This window comes from Neomonachus schauinslandi, chromosome 1 (genome assembly GCF_002201575.2).
Source record: "Neomonachus schauinslandi chromosome 1, ASM220157v2, whole genome shotgun sequence".
Lineage (NCBI taxonomy): Eukaryota > Metazoa > Chordata > Mammalia > Carnivora > Phocidae > Neomonachus > Neomonachus schauinslandi.
Genome location: NC_058403.1, coordinates 168,488,050 through 168,501,106, shown reverse-complemented (window position 1 = coordinate 168,501,106; position 13,057 = coordinate 168,488,050). Strand labels below are relative to the sequence as shown.

At 46.2% G+C, this 13,057-nt stretch overlaps 1 protein-coding gene across 2 annotated transcripts in view; it reads left to right on the top strand.

The window, feature by feature from the left end:
• ITPR1 (inositol 1,4,5-trisphosphate receptor type 1) overlaps window positions 1–13,057 on the top strand; it is a 307,485-nt gene that overhangs the window by 238,854 nt on the left and 55,574 nt on the right. For both annotated transcript variants that reach the window (XM_021695119.2, XM_021695118.2), the window contains 5 exons: window positions 3,666–3,866; window positions 5,413–5,523; window positions 7,387–7,482; window positions 10,061–10,183; window positions 11,262–11,366. In XM_021695119.2, the coding sequence (XP_021550794.1) occupies window positions 3,666–3,866; window positions 5,413–5,523; window positions 7,387–7,482; window positions 10,061–10,183; window positions 11,262–11,366 (636 nt within the window). The remainder of the gene's footprint in view (window positions 1–3,665; window positions 3,867–5,412; window positions 5,524–7,386; window positions 7,483–10,060; window positions 10,184–11,261; window positions 11,367–13,057) is intronic.

The window sequence follows — 13,057 nt, the reverse complement described above, 5'->3', positions numbered from 1 at the left end:
GCCCAGGTGGAAAACCAATGATCTGAACCAGTGGTTCACAAGGATGAAGGTTAGAATCATGTTTAAAGACTCCCACTATGTCGTACACACTGAGGTATTGATAAAATTGCTCTGATAAAATTACATTTGTAGAAATCTGGTTCTCCAAATGATGGCTTTGAGTGGGATTCACCTACTCTGAGTGCCACCCTGTTGGCAGTGTTCCAGAGCAGACGGTGGATCTCTGGGTCAGGGTTTGCTTGTGTACCAAAGGGAAAAGACTTTCTCAAGAGGACAGAATTATTGCCCACCCCCTACCCCCTGGTATAAAGAAGTACTAATAAGCTCCACGAGAGAAGGAATCCAGCCTTTTGAAGTTGGGCCCAGCATCTTAACTTTCCTGTTGGTAAATGTTCAGTAGAGATAAGGCCACTGCTTTTGACTTTGCCAAACAGACAGCTGCTGCCTTAAGCAAGCTTTGTCCACAGTAGTAAGAAGCTTACTGGGAAGGACTATTCTTGAGGCGTTTTGCCTGTGTTTTCCATCCTTCCCCTGAGGGGCTGGCTTTGCTTTTCAGCTCGGTTAAGGAATGCAGGTCTCTTACCACTGACATCTGTATGAGAACAGACTTGAAGTCTTTTCATTTCTCAATCCACCCATCTTGACTTAGTCCCTGGCCCTCCAAGGAAAACCACAAAAAGAACAGGATTTCTCTAGCCTAAACAAGGCAGGGTAGTGTGTGTGCTAATGGTGAAATCTATTCCCTGAACATAGAAAGAGTCCCTGTGAGCCTCCTAGTGAGTGGCATCCCTCTATTTTTGTAGAGGACAGAGGAAATGGATCTGAGCTAGGGAGGGGGAGATTCGGGCTTGACACTCTGCAAAAACCATGAGCTATGGGAGAGGCTTCCAAGAAAGGGCAGCCAATTATCCTTCATGAGGAGTTGAAACACAGCAGGCTTGAGGACTTCACAAGTCCCCTTTCCTCCACCCATTCAATTTAATTCAGATTATTTTAGCTAGTGTTTATGAAGCACCTGGTGTGTGCCAGTCACTGTGCTAGCTGCCAGGCACCCCGTGCTATCATCATGGTCCTGGGCGGAGCTGACAGACATCTCTGTAAGCAAATCATGAAGTGTAAGGAGGGCTGAGAGAGCTGTGTGCCATTCTCTGATCTTACTGGAGTTAGGAGGGCTTTCTGAGACAAGTGACTTGAGATTCCATTCTGAAGAAAGATGAGTTCATTGGGGTAGAGATGGGGAGAGAATGACAGGCAGAGGGAATAGTGTGCCCGAAGCCCCAGAGGAAGAGAATGAAGAGTGCTTGAAGAGTAGAAAGAAGTTCATTGCTTCCTGGCAGAGAGGGAGCATGGTGGGAGCAGTGATGTCACTGAACAGGGTGGGACATGGCGGGAGCAGTGATGTCACTGAGTGGGGCTGGGCATGGCGGGAGCAGTGATGTCACTGAGTGGGGCTGGGCATGGTGGGAGCAGTGATGTCACTGAGGGGGGGGCATGGTGGGAACAGTGATGTCACTGAGCAGAGAGAAGGGCATGGTGGGAGCAGTGATGTCTGTGAGCAGAGAGGGGGGCATGGCGGGAGCAGTGATGTCACTGAGCAGAAAGGGGGCCATGGTGGGAGCAGTGATGTCACTGAGCAGGGGGGGACATGGCGGGAGCAGTGATGTCACTGAGCGGGTAAGGGCATGGTGGGAGCACATAAGTTTGAGAGGCAAATGGCCTGGAGAGCCATGCTATGAATTTCAGCCTTGGACAGCCAGGCCGTCTCCTATCCTCTTCCTGAAGACTTCTCCCTCCCTCTCTACATGATGAGGGGCTCAGCTTGGCCCTCAAATAGGTAGCGTCTTCCCTAAGAAACTGAATCAGAGAATGGCTATGAAAGACTACCATGGCTTCCCATGGCCCTTAGGAAAACAATCATCTTATGAAAGCCCACATGGTCCCAAATCATCCGTCCTTCCTCCACCCCCCTCCCTGACCTGAGTGATTGTTCAATTTTTAGACTAGTTACAAAGACTTGAGCATAAGGAACTAAAGTTAAGTTAGGAGAGTAGAGGGAAATGGTTAGTTGATGAGTCCACCATTAAACTTTGTTACCAGTTTTTAATCTGTACATTTATAAATACTTTAATTATACAAGGAATACTTGAATAGATTCTTTCTATAAAAGTCCAAATGAAGATAAGTTAGTTAAAAAGAATTATTCCTCTCCCCATTCCTACCTCTCTACCCAGAGAGGACTATTGTTGGTTTGGACAACTAACTGGTTGGCTGGTAGCTTTCCAGTCATTCTTCTGTGTATTTGGATGAGACTAGTGTATACATACTAATCCATTATTTGCCTTTTTGTTTTTTTTAACTTTTAACAGTATACCCTAAAGATCTTTCCATTTTGGCACATATGGACCTACCTTAGTGTTTCTAAATTGTAATATTAAATGATGTTGGTATACTATATTTACTCCCCACTTGATGGACATTTAGGTTGTTTCCAGTTCTTCATTGTTACAAACAGTGCTATAATGAACATCCAGTATATACTTTGTGAATAGAAGTCAGTATTGTATAGAAGTGGAATTACCATGTCAGAGGTTACATTTATTTTATATTTTGCTCATGTCTTTTTATAGTACTGTCTTCTGTGATAAATATGTAACTTTTATAACTGCTTCAAAAAATTTTCGCAGTTAATTTTTGTTTCTTTTTAAGAAGAGATTTTAAGAAGAGTCTCTGAAAAAAATCTCCTCTTCCTCAAAATGGACTCTGCTTTGTGAGGTGGTTGAACGTGGTTTGATTGATTTTGTTGAGGAAGTACCTACCCTTCTGTCTCTTGTTAACATTATAGGTTTAGCTGGAGAACATAAATTTAAGCACATGCATACAAGCACACGAACGTTTACTCATTCTTGCCCCTTCCTTTAATAATTAATGGAAATGGCCAGAAAAGAACCCAGGTTTCTGCCATGGCAGTGGGCTTAAGTCAGCCTGTAAATACCTTATTTTGTGATGAGCCATCCCCAGTACTAGGCTCCAGGCATTCAGCATCCAGACCACACCATCATCTTTTATTTTTTTTTTAAAGATTTTATTTATTTATTTGAGACAGAGAGAATGAGAGAGAGAGAGAGCACATGAGAGAGGGGAGGGTCAGAGGGAGAAGCAGGCTCCCCGCCGAGCATGGAGCCCGATGTGGGACTCGATCCAGGGACTCCAGGATCATGACCTGAGCCGAAGGCAGTCGCTTAACCAACTGAGCCACCCAGGCGCCCCACACCATCATCTTTTAAACATAAACGTTGCCCTTTGAAATGTCAAATGCTTCTGAACCCAATACCTGGTGGGAGGGGCATGGGCTGGAGTGGGAAAAAGAGAGAGGGGAACTCAAAAAGGCTTTAGGCATCTGTCAAAGAGGAGCCCTCCTCCACAGCCTCACATAGAAAAGCACCTTGGGGAACAGGCTACAGTGTTTGGTGGCCATTGCCATTGACCAAGTCCACAGTTGACCATCATGGGGGCTGACTCTTCTCTCCAGTGCTCCATCTTTCTGCATAATTGCTAATTAATTCAGGGCATCAACCAATTAGACCCCAGCAAAATGGCAGTATGAATGACCTTTTCCCTCTTCTCTCTGACTTTGCTCCCCCATTCTGGGCACTGCCCAATTGTAGAACTTCCTTCGTTGCCAAAATAACAAGACCAACTACAATTTGGTGTGTGAGACGCTGCAGTTCCTGGACTGTATTTGTGGAAGCACTACTGGAGGTCTTGGTCTTCTCGGGCTCTATATAAATGAAAAGAATGTAGCCCTCATCAACCAAACCCTGGAAAGTCTGACTGAATACTGTCAAGGACCATGCCATGAGAACCAGGTACTTCCATTTTTATTTGTGGGTAGGAAGAAAAGGAAGTTCATCATTTGGGAAATGCTGTTGACAGGAACTAGTTCAGAAGTCACAAAACATGTGCCTGTTGGCCTAGGAAGTCACTAGAACTAGAGGTCTTTTTTCCAGCAGTCAAGGAGCTATGGCACTTTATCATGTTTCAGGACTTGACCTAATCATAGGTATAGGCAGGCTTGTCCTTGGTTTCCATGTGTGGCGTGGCATGTCTTGGCTTGATTTGGTTTAAATGTCCAAATTTGACTAACTTGATTAGGGGTAGATAATAAAGTTGGAGTTCAGTGAAGACCAGAAGACGGGGCTCAATTTTAAATGCTAGGAAAGACTCAAACAGTGGCTACTTAACGGGGAAAGGTTTAAACCTAGTTAGAGAGAGAAACCTTGCTACCCACAAGACAGCTTGAACAACATGAGGAAATGTTCAGTTGAGATTTTAACACCACAGACATTCAGAGAAAAGAAAGGCCCATTAGTCTTGACGTTGGCCTCTCAAGAAGTAGATTTTTAGAGGGTAATCCAACCATTTCTTAAGTAGAACATTCATTGCTTATCCGTGGCGTATTATAGACTTTGTGAGTTTTTGCATTGATACTAGGATGATTATGATTTTAAACTCGAATTTTGGCTCTATCCTGGCTGAAGGGGGTAGACTACCACTGAAATTGCCAGTTCTAAACTCACTTGACAGGGAAGGTGTGATATGCTGTGTTACTTGGGGAGCAAGGCCACGACCTTCACTCAGGGGAGAAGAATGGCTGACAAAAGGGACAATTCATTGTGTATCAAACACCTGGTCATAGTTGGCTATAAATATGAGGTTAGCATGTGTTGGATCAACTTTCCTCCCTTGGTTCACTGATAAGACAGATGGTGTAATCAAAGTTAAAGTGAAAAGGAACAAAAAAATTACAACAGGCTGGGGGGAAAAGGCTTTATTTAACATCTAAGTGAATTTCCTTATAACCTCAAGTTTACTTTTCTGCCAAAGAGGTCTGTTAAAAGGCACATACTGGAGTGGATTCTGCTGCAAGTGGGGACCTTACCTGGGGGAAGATGATTAATTTTGGTATCGTGTGAATTAAACAGGAAACTTGCTTTCCAGGCTTAAGCCTTAAGCAAAAGTATGCAATACGAAAACCAAGTGATGTAGAGAGAATGGAACACATCTTTAAAGGGGAAAACAGGTCTCAGAACTCAGAATCAGTCACACACTGTATTTTCCCTTAAGAACAAAAGCCAACTTTACTGCGCTATTTGGATTAGACATGACCAATTTATCAGTTACAGTGCATGGGGACTTTCCTGCTGTTTACTGTTAATTCTGAAACTAGCGATTTTCATCTGTCTTTTATTTTTTACCACTTTCTCACGGAAAATTTGCAGCTCTCCCCTAGAGACATTACTGGGAGTGGCAAGCATTGTGTTCAAATAGCAGTTCAGCCTGTTGGCTTTTGACATCAGATTTATGACCAGCATTTGTGTAAATGTCTGTGTGTGTGTGTATGTGTTTTCTCAGAACTGCATAGCCACCCATGAATCCAATGGCATTGACATCATCACAGCCCTGATCCTTAATGACATCAATCCTTTGGGAAAGAAGAGGATGGACCTTGTATTAGAACTGAAGGCAAGTAGGAATTGAAAGCAAAAGACAGACAGTAGCATGTGAAAATAGTCACTTTTGTGTTTTGCTTCTGCACGTGATACGGTCAGTGTTATGAAACTAAATACGGCAGCTCTTTTAGACTAAATGAATGATCTATGTTGTAAGTTCTGACTAAAATGCAAAACTTCAGTCTTCCCCTCCAAATAAGGGTCTTAGGACAGGATGCCACTTCTGATGTTGATTTCTTTTTTTTTGTTTTTTTAAAGATTTTATTTATTTATTTGAGAGAGAATGAGAGAGAGCACATGAGAGGAGGGAGGGTCAGAGGGAGAAGCAGACTCCCTGCCAAGCAGGGAGCCTGATGCGGGACTCGATCCAGGGACTCCAGGATCATGACCTGAGCCGAAGGCAGTCGCTTAACCAACTGAGCCACCCAGGCGCCCCTGATGTTGATTTCTTAAGCATACCCCGCCAAAAGAAAACCCTCATTTGTATTTAGGAGTTCCAAAGATTCTTTAAAAGTCCAAAGACCTTGGGTGTCCAAAGTATTTCAGACTGTGTTAGCCTCACTGAGCACATTTCCTTTTTAACTGTTCCCATGTCAGGGCATGTTGAGATCCGTCCCCTCTCTCACACCCATACACAGCAGTGAGCACTTTGTCATTGTCACAGAATTGCCTAGAAACGCAGGGTTTAGCTGAAAAGCTAATCTATGTTTATTGCATAAACAGTGTCATAGGAAAAAAAGGTCATTAGAGAAGGTGTTAACACAGAAGCCCACAGGAATTGCACAATTATTTTTATTTTTCCTTTAGTATTTAGAATGGAGAGTCCAAATTGATAGTTGATTTGGGGGTATGACTTAAATGGATTTTTTGGGTGGGTGTGCTATTTTTAACTCCTTTGACAAGTTGTGTTGTAGAATTGACTTGAACATTAATTCAAGCTCATGTGCCCGGCTCCCATTTATCAGAATGTACATGATGAGAGCCTGAAATGAACAGAATTTTATGTGCTACTGATCAGCCTTCCAGTGACTTTTTCAACTAATCCAGTAATCTGTGGATTATGATAGAAATTTGTGTGCTCTGAAAGGCCACTATTTGATCGCACAGAATCCTGATTGAATTGCTGTGACCCATACTTGGGAAGGAAAAAAATACTTCCCCCCTCTTATGAAAAATAGCAAGAATTTTCCAGTCCTATACACAAAGAAGCATACAGGTTATCCTAGGCCCAGGACCTAAAATGAAGACAAGCCAAGAAGTGCAGGGTGTGGGCACATGAAAACTTTGAATGAAATGGGAAATTAGGGTTTGGCACGCATACGGTGCTCCTCTGGGTCACCTTTGTTAACTGGTTTCAGCTGTATTCTCATTATAATATTAGGGGTTATGAGAGCTGATAGTAATATTTTAAGAAAGAGAGGAATTACCTTAATTGCCTCTCTTCTCTGCCCTGCAAGCCTGAATGACAAGGTTTAAAGCCACACCTGCCCTGAAGGCATCATGGGTCCATATAGCAGGTTCTTCCCCAACTACTGGCATCATGAGGGTGCCAACACACCCATAAACACCCATGTTTAAATTCCCAATTTCCACTAGGACTTGTGTCAAGTAACATTAGGGAGAAGCTATGCCCAAACAAACATGTTCCTCTGAGACTCAAAGCAGAATCTGCAGTTACGGTTGGGGTCTGCAGTGGCCCGTTCTCTGTCGCGTGCAGGTGGGTTTTGCTTTGCTAGAACCGTGGTTCTCCCGTGGGGGGAGATGTCTGTCTGTTTGGCCAGGCTGCAGCGCTTGCCTCAACTGGGCACACGTATTCAGGCCAGCCACCCCAGGCTGCTCCTCTTCACTGTCTCCTCTCTTTGTTTGTCCCAATTAGAACAATGCTTCCAAGTTGCTGCTGGCCATCATGGAGAGCAGGCATGACAGTGAGAACGCAGAGAGGATTCTTTATAACATGAGGCCGAAGGAACTGGTGAGTTGGGTGGCTGATCCCCTGGCCATGACACGAAGCACAGTCAGAGCAGGGTTTGTGGCAGAGAGGGAACCTGCTGCCTTGAGTTTTCTTAAAGATGCCAAAGAATCAGCAGTAAGAACATCGGACTCAGGCCCCTGACCAGGCTGGAGAAATGAGGTAGTGCTGCGAGTGAGTGGGGTCTGCCCTCTCCCCGAGGCACAGCCACAGACGGCAGCTGCCCTCACCTCTCGTTTCCCCTCCTGGGAGCTGGGGCAGCGAGTGGGCTGGGGGCCTGGCAGCCTGGAGTTCAAGTCCACAGCTCTCCCTTTCGGCCCCGTCACCTTGGGTGGGCACTTGACTGCTCTGAGCCACAGTTTCCTCATCCCTAAAAGGAAGATGATAATATCCTGTAGGCCAGAGGGTGACTTTGGAGGCGAGACCAGACAGTTGGCATCAGGCCCCTAGCACAGCGCCCTCCGTGAACTGTAGCTCCTTCCTCCCCCTTCCTCATTCACTGCAGCTCTTCATGCTCTGTCTGCGTCCAGAGCTAAAGAATCCCCATCTCTTCCAGGGGCCAATAGTCAGGGTGACAGAGAGTGTTTCTTGGGTGCCAATGTCTTGGGTTTTGTTTTTTTGTTTTTTTGTTTTTTTCAAAGAAAACACAAATCTTGTTTATTTTTGCAGAGTGATATTCACAGTGGGCTGTGACTTCCAGGGTGGAGGTTAGTGCTGCAACCTGTGAGACAGGCAGCTCTCAGAGACAGTGAAATGAGCTGAGGACAGAACTCTGTTGGGACTTTTTCCCACACAAATAAACTGTAACTGACAGCACTAAATGAGGGCACTAAAACTTTTCTGTCGCCTGGTGACCTGTGTGCGCTGGGGGCCAGGCTAAAGTCCCTTCATGTATTCCTTGAAATAAAGTTAACAGTGAGCCCAGCTCTTTGATCTCTGAGGTCAGGAGTGAGTTCTCAGTCTGAGATGGACTCCCTCTCTGAGTTTACATCATAGCTTATGTAACTGGGGGAGGAGGGCTCGAGGTGTCCCTCGTGAGTAGGAACAGAATGACTTCACAGAGACCCCATTCCAACTCTCATGGACCCATGGACCAACAATATGCCCCCATCTTGGTGGGGGGAGGGGGGTTAATGTCAGCACCCAGGGCCATGGGCACCACAGGCTTCTGGGTGGCCCCCTTGTGGTTGGAGAACAGCATTCCCAGCTCACAGGAAGAGTCAGAGGCTTCCTGGAACAAACATGGTTCTAAGAATCCACACAGAAGAGAAGCACTCATGTCTAGGACACATCTGCACATATGTGCGTGCATATGCATGTGCACATACGTGTATATTCTGGCCCCCACAGCCCATGCAACATGTTGTCTATTCAGTTTGGTATCAGAACTAACAGGAAATCCAGCTCAGAGATCAAAAATCTCGAGGATCTTTTCTCCAAAATTACTTTCAGGGCCAGACCCGATGTCAGCACAGAAATGTGTGGCCCTCTGCATGCTTGCTCTGGGATAATGAAAAATAACTCCAAGGAATAGCCTTGTGGCAACACAGGAGGCTGAGATGCCCTCTGAATCATCAAAGAAAATGATTAATTTTCCCTTCAACTTAGGGTTTTCCCTTCAACTTAGGGTTTGTTCTTATTCTTTGAATGATTAAATCTCGAGTGATTTGTTCATGTGATAAACATTGGCCAGGCCCGACTTTGTCCAAGGCATTGTGCTGGGCACCGGGCAAAGATTGAGAAATGAGCAGACCCAGCCCCCAGGCCCTGAGTAGGGCACTGAGGTAGGTGGGAACAGTAAGACAGGTACAGAAATGCTCTAGGAAATGTGCTTGCAGCGTGAAAAAAAGCAACATGCATGGGTCCTCTGGTAGCAGATTTGAGATCAAATCTCAGCTCACTAGCTGTATCATTTTAGGAATGCCCCTTTACTTCTCTGAGTCTGTTTCCTCATCCATAGTAAATGATAATCTTTGACACTTCATAAATGTTTATGAACATTAAATTTCCCCAAATAAAAAAATGTTAAAATACTTACACAGTGCTTGGCACAAAGAAAGACCTCAGTAGATGTTAATTGTTAATGGTGTTATTTTTACATGGAGTGGGGACGGAGAAATGTGGACAGGGGAAAATGTGGAATCAGAGATAATAGTTTGACTAGCTCTTCCTAAAGGCTAGTGGAATTCTTACTAGTTTTTCCTGAGATGGCGAAGGTTGGGGGTTGGGGAGAGATGGCAGGAGGAAATGTAGAGAGAGGAAAAGTCTGGCTTCTAGTCTACATTTTCCTATTTTATTGTTTCCAGGAACTTTTATAACCATTGTCCCCTCTTAAGGGGAAAGAATAGCTCTTGGTCCGGCTTACAGCAAATGGGTTTCATTTCTCATGCTGGTGGAAGCTGATTGGTAGGGACTGCCTGTGGCAGTGTTGAGAAGAATTCTGAGGCTGGGTCCATAACCTGATAGGAAAGAATGCTGAGCTTCCTGGGCGCCGTCTGCCCCAGGAGGGGAGACTGGAGATGCCAGTCCCAGGCGGGTCTTCCTTGAAACAGGAGCTGTATTTGCTTGACCGTTCTTGCAGGTGGAAGTGATCAAGAAAGCCTACATGCAAGGTGAGGTGGAATTTGAGGATGGGGAAAATGGCGAGGACGGAGCTGCCTCCCCCAGGAACGTGGGGCACAACATCTACATATTGGCTCATCAGGTATGACCTCTCCCTAGGTCCTGGCGCCGGATGTTGCTGGCCTTCAGCGCCAGAATTCCAAGGTGAATGTGTGCTTAAACTTGCTTTTCCTTTAAGGTTTTAACCTCGGGCTGTGTGTATTCACGATAATGTGGCTCCCAGGTACTCGTGGCAGCCTGACCCAGTGTGCTGAGTTCCAGGACTCTTCCGTTTTCCCATGGTAGCGTCATGTCCTTGGAAATCCCCACGTTGCTTAAAAGCCGTCGTACTGAGCCTTGACACTTCGATGGTTTATGGCTGTGTTTGGAGACAGTTGAAAGGAGTCTTAGGCTCTTCATAAATATTGATGAGTCTATCTTAACAATCTGAAGAAATAAACCTCAGCTGCCTTGCCTATCACATTTAGAAATCTTGGGGAACTAACTTATCATTATGACTTCTTTTTGTTTGCTTTTCGGGGGGTGTAGTAATACTTCCTACCTTGGCACCAAAATGCCCTGTTTCATAATTCTTTTCCCAAGTGGCTGGGCTTTTGAAGATACTTTCTTTTTCTGGAGGTTGATGTGCCTTGAGCTTGCTGATGTGTGTGGGCAGCTTGTAACTCTGCTGCAGGCTTGTGCTTCCTGTCCCTTTCACCTCGCTGAGGTGCAGGAATTAGGGATAAAGCAGCGACGGTACTGGGCAGGAGGTTGGTATGCCCTGCTACAGCGTGCTGGCGGAGGAATAAAAAACAGGCTCCTGCCCTTCATCTCTTCCATTGCCTGTGTTTAGCCACTGAGAGGGTTTGGGAACATTCTGAATGGAGACTCCATGTGGCTGTACAGAAAACCCCATCTCCTTCCTGCCTGGCTAAAGAAATTGGGGGAAAGACAGACCTCACGTGGGCCTGAGCTTTCCAGGCTGTTCTGCCAAGCTCCCAAAATAGCTGCTTGAGCAGAGCACACCTTGATGGAATGCAGCGAGCCTCCTGCCACCTTTGCCCTTCAGCTTGCCGCTGGTTAGGATGCATTCTTTATACCCCAGGCTGGAAAGGAGCACATATGTACGTGCCTGTCGCAAAGAGACAGTGACTCCCATGTTTTCTATATTTGTGTTCTAGTTGGCTCGGCATAACAAAGAACTTCAGACCATGCTGAAACCCGGAGGCCAAGTGGATGGGGATGAAGCTCTGGAGTTTTATGCCAAGCACACGGCCCAGATAGAGGTAAAAGCAGGGGGACCTCAGGGCGCCGGCCTGTGGTGAGGGCCTACAGAGGGTTCTGCCCTGTGCTGGGGCAGGCACACAGTCATTCGTCTGAGCAACAGCATGTTGCTTATGAATCCTGACAAGGCCATGGGGCAAGTAGAAGGTGTTCTAAGAAAGTCTAGCAGAGGCACCTGCTGGAGACTGGAGGTCACACAGGCCCGTTCTGAAGAATGACGTCCAAGCACAGACCTTCGGAAAATTCGGAATGAAACAGGCAGATCCTAGAGGGAAGAGCTTTGTAGACATGGGGAGTGACAAGTGGAGACCCTGAGAAAGGAGATGCTAGGTGAGGGTAAGGAGCTGGAATTCAGTGAGCAGCAGGGAGGGCAGCACAGGCAGCCCCGGGTCCTACAGAATCCCGTCTGCCATCCTTGCAAGAAGTCCAGATTTACCGGGAGAGCCATGTGGAACCTTGGGAGAGGCTTACACAGGAGTGGTGCCGTCAGATCTGCATTAAACACACATACACACAGCATACTTTATTCATCCTCTGTGAGCAGATGGGGAGACGCTGAGAGAAGACTCAGAGAGGGTGTGTCATTAGCCCAGCTAGCAGGGCCAGAGCTGGGATTGTGTGTAACGCAGGGCTGGCTGACCCCAGAGCCCCTGGGTGCATTTTGTTACCTGCATTGAACACAGACTTCTGTCTCCAGGCTCTGGGCAGTGAGGGATGGTGTGCCTTGTTTAGCTAAGGAAGAAGTGCACAAATTCAATATAATGTCGGAACAAAGATTTTGAAGGGCTAACAGACTCCTTTGGGCCATATGAAATGTTCAGGATGGAGACTTTTTAGGAATATATTCTTACCTGATGTCTCAAGTGTGTCCGGGCTGTCTTAATAAAATTCATCACCTTACTGATGAGTTGACCAAGGCAGTGCATGTGGGCAAATACCCTTGATTTATTGTTAATGATGAGAAGCTTGATGGCAGGGCCAGCTCTGTCCTATGGGGCCCTTCAAAGACAAGCTTTAGGTGTTTGCAACATAGAATGTCAGAGCTCCTTCATCCACTGGAGAGAAGACTGAAGCTTGCTCAGGTTAAGAGGTATGAACAAGGTTACCCAGCCTGTTAGAGGTGGGGAAGGATTGGAATGTGACCTCCTGACTCCCAGTTGTAAGTATCATGAGAAGGAGGTGTGGACAGATACTGAATGATGGAGAGACATGGCCGGGCATGCTGTTCCTAGCTCTCAAATCCTGCCCTTGGCTAACCACCCATTTCTTCCACTTTCCTGAGGGAGTTACCTGTGCAAAGCCAGAGAACACCCGGTTACTCCCTGCGGCTTCCTACAGAGTGCCTTTGGCTCTTGGGAGTTAGGCTGTCTAGCCCTGGAGTCTGGGACTCAGTTCTTGCCAGGAAGCCTCCCTTTCCCTCTAGATTCCAGAAACACGTCTCACATCATATCTCTTCAGCTCAGGGAGATCCAGGGCCCACCTGACTGTGCAAAGCAGGCAGGCTCTTGCCAGCAGGAGACTGCGGACTTGGTCCCTGAGCCTATCTGAACAGCAGTGTCACTTGGGGGGAGCTGGTTCATGTGCAGGCTCCTGTCACCAACCCCCCCACCACAATTCCAGTTAAATGAGGTTGACTGAAGGACCAGAATCAGTATGACAGTGAAGCTTCCTGTAACCTGATCTCCAGCTAGAT